The sequence below is a fragment of the Protomyctophum bolini genome (assembly GCF_963924005.1).
Source record: "Protomyctophum bolini genome assembly, chromosome: 22".
Lineage (NCBI taxonomy): Eukaryota > Metazoa > Chordata > Actinopteri > Myctophiformes > Myctophidae > Protomyctophum > Protomyctophum bolini.
The window spans coordinates 28,575,669-28,600,246 of record NC_137883.1 but is presented as its reverse complement, the minus strand read 5'-3'; the positions used below and the strand labels follow the sequence as shown (position 1 = coordinate 28,600,246).

The following is a 24,578-nucleotide window of genomic DNA, read 5'->3' as shown; positions in this document are numbered from 1 at the left end:
AAATGGAGAAACACTGCACACACACACACACACACACACACACACACACACAGCCAGAGGACACACAACACACATCCTCAATTATACCCTACATTGGAAGGCACCAGGGCAGCTACACTTTAAGAGCTCTCTGGAAGTTGTTAGGTTAAAAATAACTCTTGTGTCTGCGGGAGTGCAGTATACCTACAGGAAGACATGCTCCCAGAGGCACAAGAACTGACTCCATGAAAATATAGAGTTTCTTCTAATATAGACTAAAGTCGTACAGAATGGACCTGGAATCAGTGATAATAAGGAAATCAATGTTAGTTTAAATAATTATGATCAATGCATGAAATATGTGAGTGACTAAAAGAAAAAAGAAAATTTCACAGCTAGCCTGCAGCACATATCCGTTTTCATGTCTTTCAATTTTTTTAATGGTTAGGCTATATAGATGCATGTATCAAATCATTCAAATTAAATTAAGGGAATTTTATTGGGATTCATTCAATTGATCCATAAAGGAATTAATTGTAATACTTAATTTAGCAAGCTGGACATGCAGTAAACACATTTTATATGTTAATTTGAACAAGAATTGTGTATATATTCCATTGCTACCTTTTTTCTAGTAGCTAGGTAGTAGGCTGATATATTTTAAATATAGGCTACACTCTACGGTTTATTCTTTCTGTCTGTCACATTATTTGATGATACTTTAGGCTAATTAATTTATTATGTGCCCCCCCCCCCCCCCCCCCCCCCCTCTCTCTCTCTCTCTCGCATGATGTATCCTAGCTGAAAATAATCTTTGAACAGCGCGTGCGGGAGAAGACCGTCTGCCGTCTGGAGTCACTCTGCAGCAATTTCCTGCAAGACAGCAAGACAGGTTTGACATCATGCAGGTAAATAAAATTAATCAATTAACGAGTTCTGTTTATGTTTTTCAGCGTAATTTAATTCACAATAATAACCTTGCGCTGACGACAAGAAAAAACTTCCTATTAAACAGTTGAGCAAGTGCGACTGTGAGGGTGCGCGACCATGCAGTAATAGTAAAACATCATTATAAATCGTCCTTCAGTTTATTCAGTATCGTTATCCACCCAATAGCCACTTTGTTGTGGTGTGTTTGCTGCCAGCTGTAGCCTACTGGTCCAATTTAAGACGCAGGACATGTCATATTTTGCCCACAAATTTCCTCCGTGGCTGCATCATATTATCCTAATTGATGTCTGTTTTGGTGACATTCGTGACGCCACATCTATTAGCCTACTGGAAAGCTTTTGATGATTTACATGTGTCTTTCAGAAAGTCATTGGAGGCAAGAAATTAGTCGTTTTATTTCACTAATTATCAAATCATTGTGCATGAATGTTCCTTTGGCTCTCAATATAGCAGTGGTTCCCATCTCCAGGCGGTCCCCAGCTAAATGATAGTTTGGAACCAAATGGACCAGAGTTAAATTAACTTTGATTTTACAATATACATTGGGGTCCCAGAGATAGAAATGCCATTAAATAGGGGACAGTAGCCTAATTCAGGTCAAACGGGGCCCCTTTAAATGAAAATGCTTGTAAATCACTGCTAGAGCTGTAAAAATCTTTTCTTATGGTCGGTCCTTGGCATACGTTTTCAAATGGGGGTCTGCGGGCTGATGGTATCAATTTGGGGGTCCTTGACAAAAGTTTGGGAACCACTACAATATAGGAATCTATCAATCAAAGAAGTTTTGTTGACAGGCAATACTGTAGCACTTCACATCACAGATTAATCACAGAGCTGTGTTCTGTCTAGTCAACCATTGTCTTCTATCCATCCATCTTCAACCACTTATCCGTAGTCGGGTCACGGGGGGCAACAGCTCCACCAGAGAGCAGACTTCTTTCTCCAGAGCAACATTGATAACTTAATTCTCTAGGCGGTCCCGGCAGATATTGGAGATATAATAAACCCTCCAACTCAGCCTTGGTCTGCGACAGGGTCTTCTTCCAGCGTCACATGCATCGAGGACCTCCCTAGGGAGATGCTTGAGAGGCATCCTAACCAGATGCCCGAACCATACTTATTAGAGCCTCCGTCTTATACGGATCTCTCGAGGAATTGATCCCGTAGCTGGACCTGGCTGACGCGCTGTTAATCTAATGCTGTACTGTTCGCTGTGTGTCAGGCAGCCCCAATGATAAAACACACACACACAGGCATGCGTTTGACAGATTTATTTCACCATGCAGTGAGTACAGCATCAGTATCTGTGTGATTTCAGAAATAAACCATTATCAGAATAGACACAGACAATGGATATTTCACTGACAAAAACCATTTGCCATTTGGATCAATAACTTGACGCTTATATAAACAACAGCGCCAAACCAAGGTTACATAAATGCATTTGACATTGGTACTCATTTCGGCCGTACATTACTATAACTAGACCTTACCCGTTCTGAATATATGAACACCAAATGATGTACAGTGTGTACATAATTGTACGATGTAATAGTTCATATTACTGATTGGGAAGGAATCACTATCACTACCTGTCTCACTATAGCGCACGTAGGCTCCGCTATCGCAAACATAGGATTTATCCCCCAAAAAGCATGTTTTTGCAATTAAAATTCCTCGTTTGCGGTGCCCCCATGGATGAAAATGGAATTGCTACCGTTCAAGAGTTATAAGGCGAAATGTAAAGTGGGCTGTTATAGCGCCACCATGAGGCCGACTGATGTAATTATTTATTACATAAATTTTAATAATTATTATGAACCTCCCCTCCAAGTGTTGTAACTGTAGCTCCGATGGTTTCTGAAAGAGAAATACTTGATGTGAGTTTTCGCATTTTCCCATGTAAGTGGATGGGTAATTTTAATGCACTAATAAATTAATTATTAATCAATTTGTTAAATTGAAAAAAAAGGGCTTCTATTATGGTCAATGCCTGTGTGAAAAGTCGGAGCGATTGGTGCAGGCAGTGAGGAGCTACGACAGTGTTACAGACATTCAGACAGACATTCATTCAGACATTGAGTGAATTATAGTATGATGACTGTATAATTATATAATATTAGATAGTTTTTTGAGGGGGGGGGGATCGGGGAGAGAGTGAGATGGGGAGTGATACGCTGCAAAGGTCGTCGGGATCGGGATTCGAACCCGCAACATGCTGACAGGCTGGCATTGTAACCAGCTAGGGTACCCGGACCACCACGCTGGCGGCCTGGTCCGCAGTTTCTTTCTTTTCATTATTAAGTTGTGCAGTGTAGAGTTCCCGACACTGGGACTGGATATGAAAGACAGCCCTCAGAGCCATGACGGCATGATAGAACTCTGTATGACTCACACTAACTGCGCTAAGCTTTCAGTGCATCCACTAACAAGGGGCTCTCTGTGGAGCACATTTCTCCACCACCGTCTTTTCTTTTGAAAAGTTTATGATGGTCACTGGAGTGTGTGTACAATAGAAGGCTCAGCACGCAACCCTGAGAGGCTCCGGCATTGAGGGTGAGGTTTGGTGGGTGGGACTGCGGCGCCACCTGGCACTTAAAAGGGTGTCTTAAAAGTTGATCTGAAGTCATTAAACAGTAGCCTAAAGACAACGTTGTCTCACATTGTTGGAACTGAGTTTCCATTCTGTCTTTATATGTGCTTATCGTTTGCCCACTTCAGTATGCATTATATTAATTTCCCCCTCCCTTCTTAGGGTAGGGTTAGGGGTTAGTTGCTATTTAGTTTTTACCCAAATCATCCCACAAGCATCATTGGACCTCTGTACTGTTCTCTGATGTCATTGCTAGGGACACGTGCATCAGTAAGCAGGAACTGGGGATGGCAATGAAGGACCGGGAAGTCTGGCGTGGCATTGTGAAATCCATGATCTCGACCGCGGTCGAAAAATGATGATGTGATGTATAGCACACTATATTGTCATTAGAGTAATGAATGACAGCTTAATAGAAGATTTGTCTGGTTACCAGGCTAGTAGTTTGTTAAAACAGAACAGACAAAGGTGCAGCAGGTGCTTCTTTTTCCCAATGAGTACCCAAGTATTTGTTTGCCCTTTTTATCCCAATTTAGTCATTAATTATGCCAATTAATTCCTCCCACTGCTTGCCAGTTGCCACTGTTGTTGAACCGTCCGTAATGGGCTCACCTGCGAGTGAGGACCCATAACCGGGAGGACGTATAGCGTCTCTGTCCTACTCCACCAGACCAGCTCAACATTCCCACTAAAGCCCATCACACACCGTCTGCGACCGTCTGCGGCGCGACGCGTTGCGCCGCCTGGAAAATAGAACTGTGTTCTATCGGCGCGCCAGGCGACGCGACGGACGGAGCCGGTGTGCCGTGTGCGATAGGTTCATTGAAAATAATGGAGGCGGCTGTGTCCGCCGCGCCGCGCGGCGCACGCAGCCGGTGTGTGGTGGGCTTGACAGGCCTCCCACACTCAGGTACAGGATTACCTGGAGTGACACATACATATCACCCTCCCCGTATTTGGCTTCCCCCCCCCTGAACACAGGCCAATATTGTGTTCATATGTGGACGCTCGGCCAAGCGGGTATATATTCAAACCCCTAGACTCTGCAGTGGTGAGCAGGTACTTTACGTCCCCTGTGCACCACAGCAGGTGTTTACAGTATCTCTAATGTAACCCTATTTATGTAACTGAGCTGGTACAACTGGTCATCTTGGCGCGTGTGTGTGTGCGCGTGCGTGTACTGTGTACACTAGTATGTGTTTGCGTGCATGCATGTGTGCACAGTCGCACACGCACGTGATGTGCATTTAAGTGTGACACATGCGCCGATCAGTGGATGGAGGTCGCTGACTGCGCTTCTGAGGACATATATTATAGGGTGGTACGAACCACATTGTACACATGACTGCCTTGCTTTTTAATAATGCAACACTGTGGATGTCAGGTCATGCAGATCATCTGCTCTTGAGATGCTCAGTAAGCATCTCTTGTGTGTGTGTGTGTGTGTGTGTGTGTGTGTGTGTGTGTGTGTGTGTGTGTGTGTGTGTGTGTGTGTGTGTGTGTGTGTGTGTGTGTGTGTGTGTGTGTGTGTGTGTGTGTGTGTGTGTGCGTGCGTGTGTGCCTAAATGCAAGGGGCTACACTTTTTGAGTGGTGCAACCACTCCAAGGAACAGCAATGTCCGTGTTAACCTACGTATGTGACCATGTATGTGACTGTTACTATGAGTACCAGTAGGGGCAAAAGTGGCGCTGTTGTGCCAGAAACGGAGAGAGAGAGATAGTGCTGCACTGTTGCCTGCTAATGAGAGAGAGAGAGGGGGGGGGGGGGGGGGGGCAGGGGGAGAGGGGAGTTGCACCACTCGGTTCACACGGGTTATTTTTTTTACGTTGGCCAAAAGTCATCTTCACCATAGTGGCGGCCTCTGATATTTTATTGATGGTGTTTTAAGGAGTGTGAATTATTGATTGAGTTTCTCAATGCTCTGTAAGCCGTAGCATCCTTTCATATTTGCAATGAGGAAGCTGGGGACTCCCCTATACACATCAGCAGACAGAAACACGCAGACACGCATACACATACACCCCCCCCCCCCCCCCACACACACACACACACACACACACACACACACACACACACACACACACACACACACGACCCTCATGTGTCGCCACTCGCCATACATATCTTTGACCTTGTGAGGGCTTAATAGGTAGCAGTATGAGAAGGAAGTTATATATTCTACTTCGTATCCCACTCACAAAAATCCATGTACTGTAAATATATTTTCCAAGGTCGTTGTGATATTTTCAGAATTTAGGTAATTTATTTGTGTACATACAGCTGACAAATAAAAAGACAAAACAAAAATAAGCGTGTCTTGTAAGGTATTAGGAAGGAGCAACATTCAGTGCACCTTGGCATAGTTGTAAAAATCTGGTGCAAGAACTCTTCACCTCTTCTATTCGATCATTGGGTGTTTTGATGATGGTGGGGCGGACTCGGAGGCCTCTCAAACACATCGTTCTACATTCTCCCATAGGTGTTCAAATGGGCTGAGATGTTGTGAATGTTAAAGCCATAGCACAAGCTTCAAGAATACGTTTTTGAGAGCCTGGGACATACTCTTTTTGCAGGTCGCTTTAAAAAAAAGAAGTGCTACCCTCTTATCTGTGGTGACCTTATTACCAACCCTATATGATTCTTCATCTGTTCCCCAGGCTGGTGGGAAAGCGGTTGATGGTGGCCTGATGCCCGATGCCAACGGCAAGGATCCAAACCCGGGGGGTAAGAGTGAAGAAGAAGAAGAAGAGACCAAGTGGCAAAGGCCACGGATTACCCGCAAATCTCTGATGAACTGTTGCCTTGTCAAGTGGATCATCAGCAGCACCACTCCACAGGGGGAAGGTACTAAGGAGTAACTAGGGACATACCGTACTGTACATTAACCAGAGCACATTGACTCACTACTGTGTGGTATTATTCACAGAATCTGTATGACTGCAAGTGAGCTTTCTGTGTCTTGGTGTGCTAGCAGTGTTGTTTTTGGCAGCAAATTTGGATTTTTAGTTTTAGTCATAGTCTCTTGAATTGTTTTCATTTAGTTTTAGTTACATTTTAGTCACCTGGAATGTTTTAGTGTTAGTCTAGTTTTAGTCGACTAAATATCATAACATTTTAGTCGACTAAATCTACAGTTGATTTAGTCAAACAAAATGTATATTGGCAGGCCTTGATGCCGTCGTAATGACAGTTTTTTTCACTTGCTGAAAATAGCTGATCTACAAGCTCACAAGCAAGGCGTCGCAGCATGCAACTAATTGTAAAAGGACTTATACTGGATCTCTTGTCCACTAGTCCCTTCCTAACATTTTAGTCTAGTTTTTATTTGTTGACGGAATTGTCAATATATTTAGTCTTAGTTTTAGTCATCATAGCTTAGTTTTCATGTACTTTCCATTTAGTTTTTGTCAGTGGAAAATGGTAGTCGACGAACATTTTTCATCTTAGTTTTAGTCAACGAAAACAACACTGTGTGCTAGCAAACGGAAAATGGGAATTGAAGACGGAGGGGCGGGTAGAGCCACAGTAGAGAAGAAGGGCTTTCAATCCCCTGTGTTACTGAATACATGAATTCTAATGCATCCTACCCTGTCTACAACTATATTTAAAGCTCCCATCTTATTTCTTTCCCCCTCTCCCCGTGGGCTGTTCACGGCGTCTTGTCACTTTTCAGCGTAACAACTAATCATTCTATCAGCGTAAACCCATAGGCTGCTATCTTTCTCACCTCTCTGAAGTCGGCTTCAGTTATTTATTCCACTGTTCATTGTGGTCTTTTCAGAATTGCGCTGTCACCATCTCTCTGTCACTGTAACTCCCTTTATTTCTCTTGCCCCCCCCCTGCTGCCCCACATGTAATTCCTGAGACTTCAGGAGACAATTAATGATGGTATTATGTAATGCTCCTCCAGCGTTAGACTTCTGACTTCTGGATATTTTACTTTCTTTACTTGTGAAAACACTGGTTTACACAAAATAGCTTTTCCGTTATGGGTTGTTATTGAAATCCTTTTAGCATGTTCATGTATCACATACTGAGAAGTGCAGGGCCATCTGGAGAGAGTCTGTGACTGACTATACCCCTGGTATTCCCCTGCTTTCTTGGTTTATCTAAATTATTGACATTGCGCTCTTGTCCATGCAGACAGTGCAGACAGAATGTGATGTACGCACGCATTTGCCAGGCTGGAGAAACCCTCATAGCTCAATTTAGCCAAGCATCAAAGGCATTAATGCCTTGAATCTATACAATGATGTTGTCATTAACATAACATTTACCATTACATTTGTTGCCCATGCTTGAACCACTTTCAATCTGGCGTCTCTATTTTTGAATTGGGATATTTATTTATTTATTTGTAGCCTAAATGTTTTAAAAACATTGCCGAAATGACAGATCTACAAGCTCAGCAGGCAGATCTTCAAGCTCACAACGCGTTGCATGCCGACACGTTATGGGCACGTTGAGGACAGATGGTCACCTCCACTGGAGTACCCTAGAGAGATTCCTATCCATGTTTGTTTACAGTCTTCAAGTGTGCCTGAATGGGAAAATGTGCGAATATTCCTGGTAAGGCATGTGCAATATACATGTGGCAGTACAGTAATTCGCCACATCCCTAATTTAACCCAATGTTTGGAAGCATCAGGGAAGTTTGTATATCTTTCAGCCCTTTTACAGTATATTGATCTCAATGAGCATCTCTCAAAATGGACATTGCTTATTGCTTATTTAAGTATAAAACTAAAATAAATGGGAGCAAATAAAATAAATCAAAGTTACCATTTAATGCTGCACCATATTCTCTCTGTATTGCTCAAAGGATATGACGTTATAATAGGATTATAAGAATTCATTAGTCTAACAGAGTATGGTAGTCAGGTTTTGGTGTAATTGCATCACTCCCCACCATGTCCAGAATATTGCACAGCAGAGATCGCCACCTGCTGGTTCTTAAACATTACTGTTACTGTATGTTTTTCTGCAGAAGTAATTATCTGTATACACATTCTCGTGTGAGGACATATTAAGCATACTTTTTTGTGAACTTGAGGAGGATAATATTAATATAGTATTTTATTTGGTAAATAGAAATTACGGTATGTGAAAATAAATGCAGCTAATACTACTACTAATAATAATATTTCTGAAAATATGCATAAAACAGTCCAATTAATTTCCATTCCTTCCATGATGGTTTCCTGAATGAATGAGGGTCCACCTATGTTCAAGGAACAACAGTTTTCAGTTGTAGGTTTTCCATTGTCAGTTTTTCTACTTAATTATTTCCTTGTGGCACCGTAAAGACAGGGGCGGACGTCTGTGAATTATTTGAATAATTCCACTGCAGTTTGTTTTGTTTTCGTTTAGTTTAATACATTTCCCATTTAGGCGTTCCATTGCACATGGTGCATTCCACAAACGATAACCATTTAGTTGTTAGAATAAACACATTGTCAAACATTATATAGCTTAATCATTGCTTTTAGCTCTATCTTTTTGCTGAAATGGTTTCAGTGCAGTAGGGCATGGTTCATTGAAGTTCAAAATGACTTCCCTGAGTGTTTAAAAACATGTATGTAAAAACATGTGTTGCAGTTTCACTGTACATGCCGTTTGTACTTAGACATGCATGGCTTAATCTTTGAGACAAGCATATGCTACTGGCAGGATCAAGCAGGTAGGCCTCCTGTTCCACCGCCACGAGCCGGCCCAGGTGAGGTGTGGCCGGGGGGGGGTTGCAAACATGTATTGTTAATGTTGTGGCAACAAACACAAGATGAGAGCCATGCTGTGTTCACGTTTGGGTTGATAGTTGTATACAGGCGAATAGTACAGGAACTGCACATAGCATAGCAGATCTCCAAGAGCAAAGCCAAGCTCTGTTTCTCCTGTAATTGGAACTTGGAAAGTCGGTCTGTCTGTATTGAAGAGCCAGTCTTTATTGTATTTATTGTAAGACATTTAACTAAAAAACATCGCATGGATGCACCTGGGATGTATCCTCAGTGATGTATCCTGAGGTCAACGGGGTTTCGGGTCTCTCAACATCATACCCCTCACTCAGGCAACCCAGCCGGGAGTGATCAAGTCCCGACTTACGTCCCAGTAGCTACCCTCAATCAGTCCCACTAGGGATAAACCAGGGGCACACAATCCGTTGGAACTACTCCAGAACTACTCTGCCAGGGCTGGGAGGTACACTTCTGGCACATGGAGGGACTAGGCTCTGTGGGTTGTCTCCTGGCCGAGCCCCTCCTACGTCTCACCAGGTCCACTCCTGCTCTCACCAGGAGTAGAGCGAGGACCTGTGCGTTGCACCAGAGTCCCAGCACCAGACAGTTCATACAATACTATATGAATTATTACCCTATATCGTTCGGTACACTAATTCATATTGTAATGTTTGTAAATCAATGCCTTCTTTATTGCTGCAATGAATACTAAATAGAGTTGAGATCAAAGCATCAATTAAGAGTGCAGGTGATGGTGCGTGGTATGGAGGAAGCCGTGCGTACACATTTGACCATTGCTGTATCGCTGTACCGTCCTCCTTATTCTATAGACAGACATTCCGTGAAAATATCAGATTTGCAAGCTCACACCGAGGCACAGCGTTAACGTTATCACATTAGCACGTAAATGCCATGGAAGCCATGCCATTATTAGACCCTTTTTCTAGGTGTAATGCATCTTTAGAAAAGTAGCATTTTTTTCTCCTTTCTGATAAGCATACATGAAAATAATACACGAAACACGCTTTTTCTGGAAACTCTGTAGATTATATTTGGCCTATGCTGGTGAGATGCCAAACAAATAATGATATAATTGTTCTAGCATTTCGTTATTGCCACATATACTGTTGGTTCATATCTTGGAATATAACCTAATGCAGAATATTTGAAACTAAAGAGGCAGACAGAAAATAAGTGTTTAATTGATGGTGAGAACTCCTGTGCTTTTTTTCCTCTTTTTGATTGATTGATAGTCTGGGACTCTGTTCTATAATGTTCCTCTTACCACAGTTGTTAAACGATGATGGTGACCCGCGAGATTGATGTCTGCACCGTCTGCAGCTTTGTACTTAAGTCTTTAGTATTTAATAGCAGAACAAGGATAGATCAGCACTTAGGGCACATTACACCACGATGTAATGTTACATTAGTAGGTTCTAGTAGTATAGTATGAAAAATAAACACTTTTGTGTTCATAAAATACATAAATACATAGGCCTACATTTCGTGACACTCGTGAGTCGTGATGTGCATAGTCATTGTGTTTAATGGTGACAAACACGTTTTTTTGAAAGATTATATCAAAAATAACTTTTGTTTAATAGAAAAACGTACACATCCTGTTAATGACACCTTTTTATTGTTGGATGCATTGTTGGGAAATCTATGACAGTAACATGATTTTTGTTCAATAATTATTATGTACAACACCGTTAATCATTCATTTTGTATTACATTAATGAGAATGAAACAGTGATGATTAACAACTTTTCTATTTTACATATTCCAAGTCAGTTGTCAGTTTTATAGTATTGTAACTATACTAAAATATACTATTCTACCAAGTCAAGTAACTACAACTTTTATACAGACTACAGTACCTGCAAAGTCAAAATACTTTATTTGTTAATTTGTTTAGTAGTTTGACATTAGGGACAAGTCCACGTGGAGTTGTCTCATGAAGAGGTAGGCTACACCCTCTTGTCTGCTGGAATGCTTTTCTGGCTCTCTACCATTCCCCATTCTAAGACCAGGATTTTACCTCTCAACAATTGATTTACCCCCCCCCCCCCCCCCCCACCTTTCCTGCTTAATCCATTATGTTGTGCAGTGTCATCACTTGTGAACTATACTCCTCTTCTTGTGTACCGGTAGTCTACTTGTCTTTCATTGTAGCAATACAAAACACCACTGACATCTGAACATTGGGTTCATTATTCGACAGGGACAAGAAAAATGTTCTTTCCGGACAATGCTACAATACAAGTACAATAACATACTGTACGTACTGCATTGTTTTTTAAACAACACAATCAATACACAGTAGCAGTTCAATCTATCACACTTCCTGTGCATTACTGTTATAATGCATTTGGTGTTTTTTTTATTCTAAACCACAATGTGACAAGTTAAGCAGAGGTATCAAAGCTGGTTTGCCACATCTGCTCTGAGTGAGTCCATCTGACTGTAGTATTATGTGAAGGATCCAGAAGACAAGCAGCAGCACTAGGCAGGGCAGGGCAGTACTGTACAGGCTCCTTCACTAAGTGCTGTTCATATTCAGGCCATCAGCAGATGTAGATGTATGTAGATCAATGCTTGGTTATAGCTTTAATCCTTCACATGACTGGACATAATAAGGAATGCTTAGACCATCATTCAGAGACTTTTAGTCAAATAAAATACATTATGTATAATATATAGCCTGCCTAAACCAAGGGAGAGGCAGCGACGGAGAGAAGAAAATACAAATATATTAATAATAACAACATTGGGAGATTGGAGGCGGAGCCGGGGGGTGGCTGGAGTTGACGGACAGATTGTAAAAGGTACGGTCCCAGAAGGTGATATGCAGCGTATCCAGCCAGCGACAGAGATGGAATGCCTGCTAAGAGGAATGTCTTTGGATAACTTTGGGGAATTAAGACTGTATCTTTATGAATTTGCCGGTTATCAACAATAGGACATTGTGGACTTTTGGACCCATTTCCTTGAAGAAGGATGCTTCACAGTTCATCTGTTAGGTTTTTGCTAATGGGCCAGATAAGTGGTTAAAGTTTGAGTCAGGAGTTTAAGTTAAGTGACCTATGGAACATAATTGTAGATGCTAATAGAAAACTCATAAAAAGGATGTAGCAGAGGCTGTGATGTGAGTGGCAATAGCTGATGGTATTTAAAGGCTGATATATACATGTATGTATAGCACAGTCTAGGCACAGACGCCAAAAAGACATCATCGATTTCTAGAACAAAAGATTAACATTAAGAAGCATCTTGGAGCCATGGAGGGCATGGAGTGCATGGAGGTGTTTGCCATTGCTGTGGTGTTTAGCCTATTTGTTTTTGTGCTCAAACAGTTTGGCATTTGTGAGCCCAACTCAGAAGGTAAGCTACAAAAGGAAGCTTAGAAATAAGGAGAATAAGAACAATGCTTGATTGTTGATTTAATGAAAGTGCATGTAAGACAATTGCATGGTTAAGAGCTAGATAATAGAAGACAAGCTTTTATACTTCTGTACATTTCAAGAGTTGAAATGAGATGTATTAACTGTTAAATTTGTTAAACTCCCCCTTGAATCTCTCCCTTGTCTTTCTCACATCTGTCTGTCTTCTGTTCTTGTAAAGATGGTGAGTAATCCTACATGTGACCCATTCTAAAGTTTTCAGTTTGTTTATGCCATTGCCATGTCTTTTGTTTCTGACCTCTCTCTGTTTTAAGTGGTTTATTTGTCACAGTTGACCTCACGATTGCTGCACCTTTACTCACTCCTTTCTCACTTGTTAAACATATTATTATTTTGTGTGAAATTCTAAATATCCTTGTTTCTCCCAAACCTATGTAGCCTATTTCCTACCTTGAACCTACAGATACACCTACAACCTATACCTCTGACCGATCATTTAGTTACCCATTCTGGACGGGAACCCCTTTTGGTGTTAGCATTATATTATGCTTTAGCTATTGAAAAATAGCAGAACTACAAGCTCACAGCGCGCCACCGAGTGGCACGCTACGAGCTTGTAGGTCTGCTATTTTTGAAAAATCGAAGAACGACGTAGAAACATAGCTTTTTCAGAAAACTGTTTAGAATCTGATCTCAGGTCAAAATGGGTTCACAAATGTTCCGTGCTTCCCTTCCCATCTTTCTTGACCTGGCCTTGTGCTCACTCTTCCTTTTTTTTTTTACCGTTCTTTCCTTTTTCTTTCTTTCTTTTTTTTGTCTTATTTTCATACTGCTCTTTCCTCCTCCATTCCCTCACAGCTCTGTCCCTACCTCTTCCCTCTCCATTTCCCTTTCCACAGACGCCATCGACAGTGAGCTGGAACTATCGATGGTGCGCCACCAACCAGAAGGCTTAGAGCAGCTCCAAGCCCAGACCCAGTTCACCAGGAAGGAGCTGCAGTCCCTTTACAGAGGCTTCAAAAATGTAAGACTACATCTGATAGTCAAGTACTGGCCTGGTTAACTTACGGTAATTCCTCACAAGACTTTCTCTTAGAATACACTTTAATACTGTGTGTGTTAAATTAAGTCCTAGCACTATGTAGTTTAAAGACCCATTTGTTGTACCTATTTGTTGTACTAGTTTTGTGGGGTTTGGAACCTGCTGGTGGTGTGGTTTTGAGTCACACATTTTATTATTGTGTGGTTTCAAGTTCCATAAGTTTAGGTCCCATAGCTTTATCATTTGTTAGATGATAAATCCTGTATTTTCTTCACGGCATTGCTCCTAGGGGATTATACTACCTGTATAATAATAATAATAATAATGAATTTTATTTGTATTGCACTTTTCTTTCACAGGGAATGTGCTACAGTAAAAACATATAATCAATCATAGAAGGTTAAAAACAGGGTTATCAAAAAAACAGTGCAAAGTTCAACATGAAAAAAAAACTATATATAAAACTATACAGTATGTAAACACAAATTCTATAGACCTACTGGAAGTGATTGGAGGTCAGATTGGGATGGAACTTTGCCCAATGGAGATGACGGGTTGTGCAAGGACGCGCTGTGATTGGCCAGTGCATTTGTGCAAGGACGCACTGTGATTGGCCAGTAGCCACTTCGAGTGGCAGTCGGGGCAAACGCTCTCGCCAGAACATGATTTACTTAGTTATAAGTGAACTTCGCAACGTTCAACACGGCAACTCTGAGTTTGCATGGTCTCCCCGCGTTATTTTTCATAGAAGAGGGTTGACATGAATATGAGAATCCCAATTAGAAATGATTAGTAATTGTTCCATTTTACATTTCAACAGGAATGTCCAAGTGGGCTGGTGGATGAAGAGACATTCAAGACCATTTACGCACAGTTCTTTCCCCAAGGCGGTATGTAACTGGCAGCCCCATTTCTTTGATTATTTAAACATGAATGGGGTTTAGCTGTGCTTATTTTATCCAGTTAATTTAGTTGGAGTTCTTCAATTTTTCCAGTTCAAACTATTGCTTGCTTGCTTGTATATATGGTACCACCCGTTTGGCATACCGTAAGACTACCATTGTTATTTATTTTAAAAATGTATCTAAAAAACACTTGGTCTAACATAGTCTACTCGTATATTAGGCGTCAACCAATCATATTTGTGTTTGACATTACAACCAAAATTAAAAAGAGCATATTTGCTAGCCCCATATGTGCCCTCTCCCTACGCTCATTCTGTAGCTCCGAGATGAGGTCACACACTAGGCCCATCCCACGCGTTTCAGGAACGGCCTTCAACGGCGCAAGCTTCCGCAGTATACATTTCTTATCCTTACCACACCATTAATCCAAAACGTGTATGGACCATGCACCTTTACACTAATTCATACATAGGAGCGGCGCAGAAAATCCCGCCGCTCCTATGTATGAAAGCCTTTACGTCCCGTCTTTTGTCAGTCGCTTCCATGTTTATCAAGGAAGTTGAAAAGCTTTAGCGCCTCCCCGGCGCCTCCCCTGGTCGAAAATTTCCAACTGACTTCAGTTCACTCGACATGCACGCGCACACGCACACTTCCTTGATAAACATGGAAGCGACTGACAAAAGACGGGACGTAAAGGCTTTCATACATAGGAGCGGCGGGATTTTCTGCGCCGCTCCTATGTATGAATTAGTGTAAAGGTGCATGGTCCATACACGTTTTGGATTAATGGTGTGGTAAGGATAAGAAATGTATACTGCGGAAGCTTGCGCCGTTGAAGGCCGTTCCTGAAACGCGTGGGATGGGCCTAGTGTGTGACCTCATCTCGGAGCTACAGAATGAGCGTAGGGAGAGGGCACATATGGGGCTACATATTTGCATGACTCTGAACACACGGTCATAATGAAGAAAAAAAACAATGTTATTGGATGATTCCGATGACACGATGACACTTATATCATTATGTAAGTCTTCCCCTGCCATCCTAGAAAAAATAAATGTGTATATTAATGTAATTCTGTGTTCTGTCCACAGACGCTACCACATATGCACATTTCTTGTTCAATGCCTTTGACATGGATAGATGCGGCACAATCCGGTTCGAGGTAACATACTTATTGTTTCGTATTGTGCAACTTTATCACATCACTGGTTTACAGGTGAATTTGAGGAAGAAGAAAGGAGGGTGGGCCTAGTCCCGAGTCCGACTCCCGACTCCCTAGTGTGAATGTGCAAGTTTCAAAGCAATTGGACGCTGTTCATGATTTGAGGCATTTTGTTCAAAACGGGGCCACGTCTGCAAACTTTGGAAGCCAATCATAGCCACAAGGATAGAATATGAAAAATGTAACAGATCCATCTTGATCACATGACTATAGAGATATTCTGTAGGAATCTGTAATGTTTAGCAAAAAATTGCCTCCTGGTGGAGCTATACCAATGTGAAACATTTGGGGCGGATTAATTCGCTTTTACAATTAGTTTAGTGCCTTTATCCCCCTACCCTCCAACCCTTCCAAAGATTTGTCCACCAGAAGGTGCAGAATAACAACAATAACTGATTTTGTACAAGTCTCTGTTAAACACACAGTCCAAGTAAGTATTGGCAGGGGCTGTCAAGGGATTTTGATGTTATTTGTTAGCGAATATTTCTTATTGAGAGTAATATGCCAGTTAGTCCTAACTGATGGTCATTCTTTTTATAGGACTTTGTGATAGGACTATCTGTGTTGCTACGAGGTTCTGTCACAGAGAAACTTCGATGGGCCTTCAACCTATATGACATCGATAAGGACGGCTACATTACTAAAGAGGTGCAGCCATTCTCTACCTACATTTACAGTCTTCAGGCTGCCCGTACAACCTCTCAGCCTCAGCCTGTTACGCATGGGCAATTGGTATCTTCTGTAAATCCTTCTGTAAATCCTTGTCAGTACATTTGCCACTTTACTATACCATGTTCTAGCAAGCCGCAGATTAAGAAAAATTGCTGACTTGATGTATTCATCTGTGGACTTACAAAATGAAAAGGAAAGTCACTATAAAGCTGTATTTGCAGTAGTACCTGTTGTTTTATGACCTGGGCGGTTCATTGTGGAAAGAAATCTGTGTGAATTACCTTCTTCCTAATGTCTCTCATTTCTGTCTTATAGGACATGTTGGCAATAATGACATCCATTTATGACATGATGGGCAGGTATACATTACCAGGTCTACGAGATGATACCCCCTTTGACCATGTGGAAGCATTCTTCCAGGTAGGCTACCCAATCTAATGCAAGGCATCTTCATAGGAATCTGGCATTGCAAATGTCATTGTTAGAATTGTGTTGAAGGTCCCATGATTTCACTAGGCTCTGTATAAACAGATTGACTCAATCAGCGCATTTAAAAACATTCTTAATGTCTTATATGGCATTTGTGCACGCGCGCGCGCGCACACACACACACACACACACACACACACACACACACACACACACACACACACACACACACACACACTCATCGCCCTGTTTTCCTTTGAATTTTACTCTGGGGGCAGCGCCAAACAGAATGTGTATAGCAGGATGTTGCCTGTTTGCTCCTCTTCCGGTGGGGCGCCTATGTTTTAATTCCCACTAATATAACAACAATGTATACACTGAATGCCCCTGCCGACAGATTCAGTAGCGCAGCTCAGACTCGGTTCTTGAGAGATTAGTGCAAGCCTGTCGATGGGCCGGGGTTATGCACCCAAGCCCAAGATGGGATAACCCATCTTGGACTTGGGTGCATAACCCTGGCCCATGATTGGATAACCTTGTGTAAGGACAAAACAAATAGAATATGAAAGAAGAAACTTTTTATAACTATAACTACTGTATTATAACCTTTTTCAGAAGATGGATCGGAACAGAGATGGAGTGGTGACACTTGATGAATTCATAGAGACCTGTCAGAAGGTAATCACATCATTAATTCATTTATATGAGGTGGCGAAAGCTTGACCTGTATAGCAACAGTTGCTAAACTATTTGGATTGGCATTGGACAATCGCTTTTTGGGGTGGGATTTAGCGAAGGGCTAGCCTGAGCTAACGCTAGACATTTCTGGCCTAGATGGGAGGGCCACGGCTCAGAAAAACGTGCACCCTGATTGGTTCACCGATCTGTCTGTCAGCCCCGGTCTCCCCCCCCCCCCCCCCCCCCCCAGTGCAGCACTGTTATTGTGTCGACCAGAAGCAGAAACCACTGGTTGCTGGAGTATACCATTCTAACGGACTGTCAAAGTTATTTCCACAGAGTCGGCACACGTTGGTTTTTTTCTTAGACGGTGTGGTGGGTTATTCAGCCATTCTCCTCATTTTCCTCGCATAGCCTCGTTTGAAGTTCCACTGGTAATGATTTCCTCACGGTGTTATTTTGAGGTGTGCACACCGCTCAGAACCCTGACGTCACGTAATTTGGAGCGACGCCTACGCGGAAGGGTTGACTTCCACTTTTAGACCAGTGCAGCCCATGCGTAAATCCAGGCTTTCATTTTTCGCGCAGACGAAATGAAAGCCTGGGTATCGAGGCTAGCGAAGGGCTAAAGTGACAGAGGGGAGAATGGCTGTAGTATTTTTATGTCAGCCCAATAGCGGGTAATCTGTGGTGCTTTCTATTTGCCGCTTGAGTCATACAGTGTGAGTCATGTATAGATCATTACTATTATCGATAAAGAGAAGGAGATAAGGTTGAGAAAAGTACTATGTTTTACTATTTTCAGCCAACCATCCTTTTCTCCATGCTGGACACATATAATGTGTCAGTTTGCCATCTACTTCTACAGTACAGTTGAATGCAAATAATGGATGGGGGATAATTCCACAATCCTTGTTCATTGGAAAGAAAACGAACTTGTTTTAAAAGAACTACTCAAATTAAATATGAAACTATGTAGCATCATGCTAGCTTTGGCAGAACTGAGGAGAGGTTTATTTTGTGTGGAACTGAACTCTGCCTGGCGCTGTGTGTACAATAACCAGTATGATTAAAAGGATGCGTTGAATGAACTAAAATAATTTTAGACAATTTTTATTTTATTTTATTATCTATACAGTATAAAGGGATCAATAATTTAATGTCATATTAGTAATGTGCATTTGCACAGTGACATTTGGCTGACTGAGCCGTAGTGATTCTGATTTCCTATTTTTTCCCCAGGATGAAAACATAATGGCCTCCATGCAGCTGTTTGAGAATGTCATCTAGAGACTAAGGAAAGGAATAGAGTAAAGATTTGTATTACTTCCAGTTGTAGACTTCTTCATCTGATTGGTCAATAACCTTGAGTTCATGTGACTATTATAAAAACACCATTGTTTTGTTGAGAGAAGAATGCATGGCAGTTTGTCTTTCGTGTCCACAAATCAAGGGATCAGCATGAGCATGCATGCATGTTTGCCTGACACTTAAGCATGCCATGTAAACCACATGAAGTGCAATTTAATTTCATTTAAAAATGTATTGAGTTACTGTTTGAATTGAACAAAAAATTCCCTCATCTCTGAGCTCAACAATATCCACACTTCTCTTTGGCTCTCTGATAACAAACAGTCATTACACCTGGGAAAACGGAATCCTTTATTTTTGGGTCTAATGTAAACCTCATTAAGTATGAAGACTTCGGCCACAGTTGTTGACCATGTAATCACAAGTAATGAACAAGAGGTAACCTATTTGAGTTGTATAACAAACATTGAAAAAATTGCATCAAAGCCAAAGGTGATTATTAAAGTCAACCGAAGAACAAGATTTTGGGTCAGGATCTCCTCTTTTGTCAACAAGAATGCAATGAGGATTCCAGTTGGATCCCTCATTCAATGTAATTTCGACTGCTTGCTAAAAACAAGTTTTGAGAGGTCTGGAGAGGCCTCTCCCCCAGGACTAAACCTCCAGCTGACTTTACTAGTCTGGTTTGGCTCAAGGTAGAAGACGGAGTGCAACATTTCTCAGTGGATTTGGTTTGGTAAATACTCAAAGAATTATAGTGCCAAAAGTCCTGTCAAACTGCTTCTCTATATTCAGTAATGCCCATGGGCACAACAACAGAAGGAGGTAATCTTACCTTGTTCTCCCAAACATCAGCTCACACATGCTCTAAACTAAAGGTTCTTGCCTCCTTACTCAAACTCAAAACTAACCTCAAATAATTCCTGTCCTCAAAATACAAGTGAAAGACATAGTTTAACTCTTTGAACATCTTGTTGTAGAATCCACTGCCAAACTCCCTCACTCCTCCTTCCTCTGTAAATATACCTTATGATTCTACTGAGCATTATTGTTTTGTATTGTATTTGTATTGTATTGTATGTACAATATGTATTGATGAATTGAGTTCAATGGATCACAATGGAAACAAGCCCCTGGGGATTTCTGTGTCCTTTTAGCATAACATTTTACTGTACTACCTGTCCTGTTAATAATTGTGTTAATGAAGTATTCAATCAATCAATACATTCTAACTGTAATATACTGTAAAGAAAACAAATTTGTTTCTACATACTCCAGTGCAAGACTGATATGCAGACACGTTTGTGATGCTGAAAATGTAATTATTTATTTGATTGATTTAGACGTAATGAAATAAATGTCTGCCTATACATAATTATTGTGTGTATACTAATTGCACCAATATCCAGGGCAAGCTGTGTGGTGTCACAAACATATGTATGTATCACGCAGACTGACGCAGTGAAATGTGAATCAGTACAGATACTGGGATGCATGTCAAACCTCCATGTACAGTATAATAACACACTGTACATGCAGGTATGATTATGCTAAATTATATATACTAGTCCTTACCCGTTCTGAATATATGAACAGCAAATATATATATATATATATATATATATATATATATATATATATATATATATATATATAGAATATTAGTGGTCCATGACATGAAAATGATGTTTGACAGTCAGCAATAGTGTTGCTTATTGTAGATTAATTTTCGGATTTTCATAGACCTGGTTGCTTGTTTCCCTCTCAGTCAATGTGGCAACCCTGGTCAGTGCCGTGTTGACAATGTAGCTTAGCAGTTATCACACAACGGCTAGGAGGAGCAGCCTTCTGGCGTGGCCGCGTCATGTTTAAAAGTATTTTGCGCAATTTATGTCCCCGAATGTATGGATATGGACTTATGGCTCCATCGCTGCCTCTTTCTTTAGTAGAAGTAGAATTTTAACGTGTTGCAGAGTGTTTCCCGTCCGCGCGCGCGCACACACACACGCACACGCACACACACACACACGCACGCACACACACACACACACACACACACACACCGCCTCCTGGCCTGAGGGGGTTGGAGTGATGTAAAAACAATATTTGAACAGTGAAAGGCATCGGTAAAATCGGTAAAAAGTAGGCTAGGTTCATTCTGGGAGCGTGCAGATTTTGTTTTGCATGGAGATATGTGTGCCAATAGTGTGGCTCGGTCGAAGATAGACGACAACGGCTGTGCTGTGTATTAGGAGAGACACACACACACGCGGTGCCAAATTGTATAGGGCACATGTTGTTGTGTTGCAGCGGTAGCTAGAGGAAGCATGCCAGTGGGGTAACGGTGATAACGGTGGCCTGTGATGCAGGTGTCGCTATGGGACGGAGGTGCGAGGTTATTGACTAATAAATAAATTATGAATCATTAATGTGTCAAATGGGAAAAAGGGCTCCGTTAAGACCTCCATATAATTATGGTCCATGCCTGTGTGAAAAGTGGGAGTGATTCGTGCAGTTAATGATGAGATAATTCGCTGTCAGTGACATTCATTCATTCATTCAGACATTCAGAGATTCGCTGAATTATTATAAGGATATAAGGATATACTACTAGTCTAGTCCATACCCAAGGACATTTTTTACCAGGGTTTTAGATTTGTGTTAATCTTTCAAGAACAGATTCAGAGCAGGAAAACAAACAGCAGATGGTGCTGTTTTTACATCTTATTTTTCCAGTGGGTTCCCACTTCCCAGATTGGATTTGTGTTAAACATGGTTTAGTCTAGTAGTGTACCCTGTACAGCCTTGGTACTGTAGGGGTGGTATTTTATGTTACTAGTTTGTTGTTTCTTTTGATTAGTAGTGCAACACAGCATTATGTGTGTTAAGTGATCAAACTAAACACTTGAACCAAACCAGCTTGTGTTCCGTCTCACCGTTACCTAGCAGTGGGGGTTAAGTTTGGGCTAATTTGTAACCCAGCAGCTTTTCTTTAGGTGAAGCATTGAGAGATAACTTCATAATGATGCGGTCCTTGGAAGGGAACCGACCTGTATGGCCAAATCGTGTGGAATCTATTCTTGTATCAGTAGGTTATGTGGTTGGACTTGGAAATGTCTGGCGGTTTCCGTACGTATGCTTCAAAAGTGGTGGAGGTAATGTAAAAAAATATTTTAAAATCTGTATGCAACCAGAAAAAGTATAGACCAAGTTATATCCATTCAAAGCCACAATAAGTAAAGGATAAAAAAAATCATGCTGAAGAATATTGTCCTTTTTGTTTCAACCAGACTATTACTAGTAACATACTTGCAGAAAGAAAGAAAACATCTTTCATCAATGTGTAGGCTACAAATTTTCACCCATTAAGACTTCCACCAATATAATATTTGTTGTGTTTTTTTGCAGGTGCTTATTTTATCCCATACTTCATTTTGACATGTCTTTGTGTTATTCCATTTGTATTCTTGGAATTTACACTGGGGCAATACACACAGTCAGGACCGATACAAGCCATCTCCAAGTGCTGCCCTCTAATGAAAGGTTGGTTCATTGCCTCATCCATGAAGTTTTGTATTGTCTGGCAAAGTATCAGAAAATCTAAGGAAAGATCATTTGAACAAATCAGTCTTATTGTGCATCTTTATTATTTAAAAGAAATATGCAGTTTCTTAGGACTTTTTACTTAAATGGCTTTATATTGATATTAACTTAACACTGTCTCTTCTAAAAGAATCTCATACAGTTTTATCTATTGCTTTTACAGGGGTGGGAGTTTCTACCGTCGTACTGACTTTCATCTTGTGCTCATACAACAATACTGCTATAACTTGGGCTCTATACTACCTTTTCAACACCTTCAGAGCTTCTCTGCCTTGGACCCTGTGCAATGGCACCTGGAACATCCCAGACAACTGCTCCATGGCTGGGAATGCCCCACACACTCAGACCGCCTCCCAGCAGTTCTTTGAGTAAGTTCAGCACAGCCAGTAGTCTCTGTCTGTCTGTCTGTCTACATAATATGAGCACTATACTGTAAAGTGCCACATATTATAATTATAATGTAATTTGATAACATACTGTACAATCCACTCAACCCACTTAATTTGTATTTTAAATGTTGCATTGCATACAATTTGATAATGATTATCTTTGCCGATTGTACAGCCGTAAACTCCTGGAGGCCACAGAAGGAATAGAGAACGTTGGACACATACAATGGGAGCTTTTTGGTACCCTTCTTTTTTTATGGATACTTATATACCTCTGCACCTTCAAAGGGATCAAATCCACAGGAAAGGTTGTGCACTGCTCTCAATCACATCACCAAAGCAGCTCCACAGTCAAATCCTCACTGTTAATGTGACTCTGTGAGAGTGTAATCATTTGTACACACTGACGTCCAAAAATGTTTTGTGGTGTGACATGCGCATTAATTATTAAACTGACTTTTTGGTATGTGACCCTTTCCTTACATACTGTACAGTATGTTTATAGATGACTAGGACAACGCATCAGACAGACAATCAGAGCCCAGTGGAATGCCTAAAACAAACAAACTGTCAGTGGGTACAAATGTAACCAAATGGACCCCTAAGGGTAGGGTCCATGTGGTTACGGGTACATTTGTACACTGTCAGAGTTACAAATGGATATATGAACACTAAGGATTTTACTGTGCGCCCCTTATGAAAATGTACATTACATAATGTCCAATAACATGTCAGTGCTTCAGAACAACAAACATTTTTGTGTTAATGTTTTTCCTCATGTGCAAACAGGTGGTGTATTTAACAGCATTATTTCCATATGTTGTGCTGTTAGTACTACTGATCAACAACATCAGGCTCCCTGGAGCCCTGGATGGTATTATCCTCTATCTGAAACCCAGATGGAATGAACTACTGGATATTCAGGTGAGTCTGTGGAATTGATGGAATGGCTACTTTATTAAATTTTATTAGCTGTAGTCCTTATTATGCCAAACGATTCAAATATGATTAAGGCTTTCATATACAGTACCTGGACTTCAGCAGTAAATTCATGTTGTATAAATCTTTTCCAATTTAAAGTAATTCAAACAGTTGTTAAAGACACATTGTGCGTACATTTTATGTCTTAAGTGGGATTTGAACTCGAGTCTAAAGCATGGGAGACTCAACAAATGATAATGTATGACAGGTGGTCAATGACCACCTGTCATACATTATCCCGCTTTTATTACACGGCTACTTATTACTTAATACATTAATTAATAAATGGACCCAAAAGTGACAACAAAACGAAACATTTCCTTGCTTACAAGTTGCCTCGGAAACAAGGAAGCGAGTGTTGATCAAATGGAATCAATTGCATCGTCTATTTCTCGCTTCAAATGTTTTCCAAAAACATTCTTGAGAGCAGCAAGTTAAATTTCATTGTGTGTTTGTTTACATGGCTGTCATGTTGGGTACAGCTTAAAATCCAAACAGCGCAGCAGGTGCTCTAAGCCTTTGATTAGGCAGCAGTCTGTTATCAAGAAATAACACACTGCTGAATTCAGCGATTGACCAATCAGAATCAAGCATTCAACCAAGCCGTGTAATACATTTTATTTACATATTCTACCATGCACATTTGTTGAAATAACATTATTCATTGACATAAGTTTGTCT

The 24,578-nt window shown here is 41.0% G+C and overlaps 1 protein-coding gene across 1 annotated transcript; it reads left to right on the top strand.

Annotated features, from left to right (window-relative positions):
* Positions 1-787: 787 nt before the first annotated feature.
* On the top strand, positions 788-20,231 carry LOC308309843 (calsenilin-like). Its single transcript, XM_080755775.1, has 9 exons — positions 788-887; positions 6,182-6,368; positions 13,564-13,688; positions 14,527-14,596; positions 15,704-15,774; positions 16,375-16,482; positions 16,822-16,926; positions 17,551-17,613; positions 18,856-20,231. The coding sequence occupies exons 1-9, from the start codon at positions 882-884 to the stop codon at positions 18,901-18,903; spliced, it is 783 nt and encodes a 260-aa protein (XP_080611901.1). The 5' UTR covers positions 788-881; the 3' UTR covers positions 18,904-20,231.
* The last annotated feature ends 4,347 nt before the right edge of the window (positions 20,232-24,578 follow it).

Excerpts from the sequence above, each read along its gene's own strand:
- LOC308309843 (XM_080755775.1), top strand. Across the intron at positions 13,689-14,526 it reads TTTACAGAGGCTTCAAAAAT|GAATGTCCAAGTGGGCTGGT; the intron begins GTAAGACTACAT and ends ACATTTCAACAG. Across the intron at positions 16,927-17,550 it reads ATGTGGAAGCATTCTTCCAG|AAGATGGATCGGAACAGAGA; the intron begins GTAGGCTACCCA and ends AACCTTTTTCAG.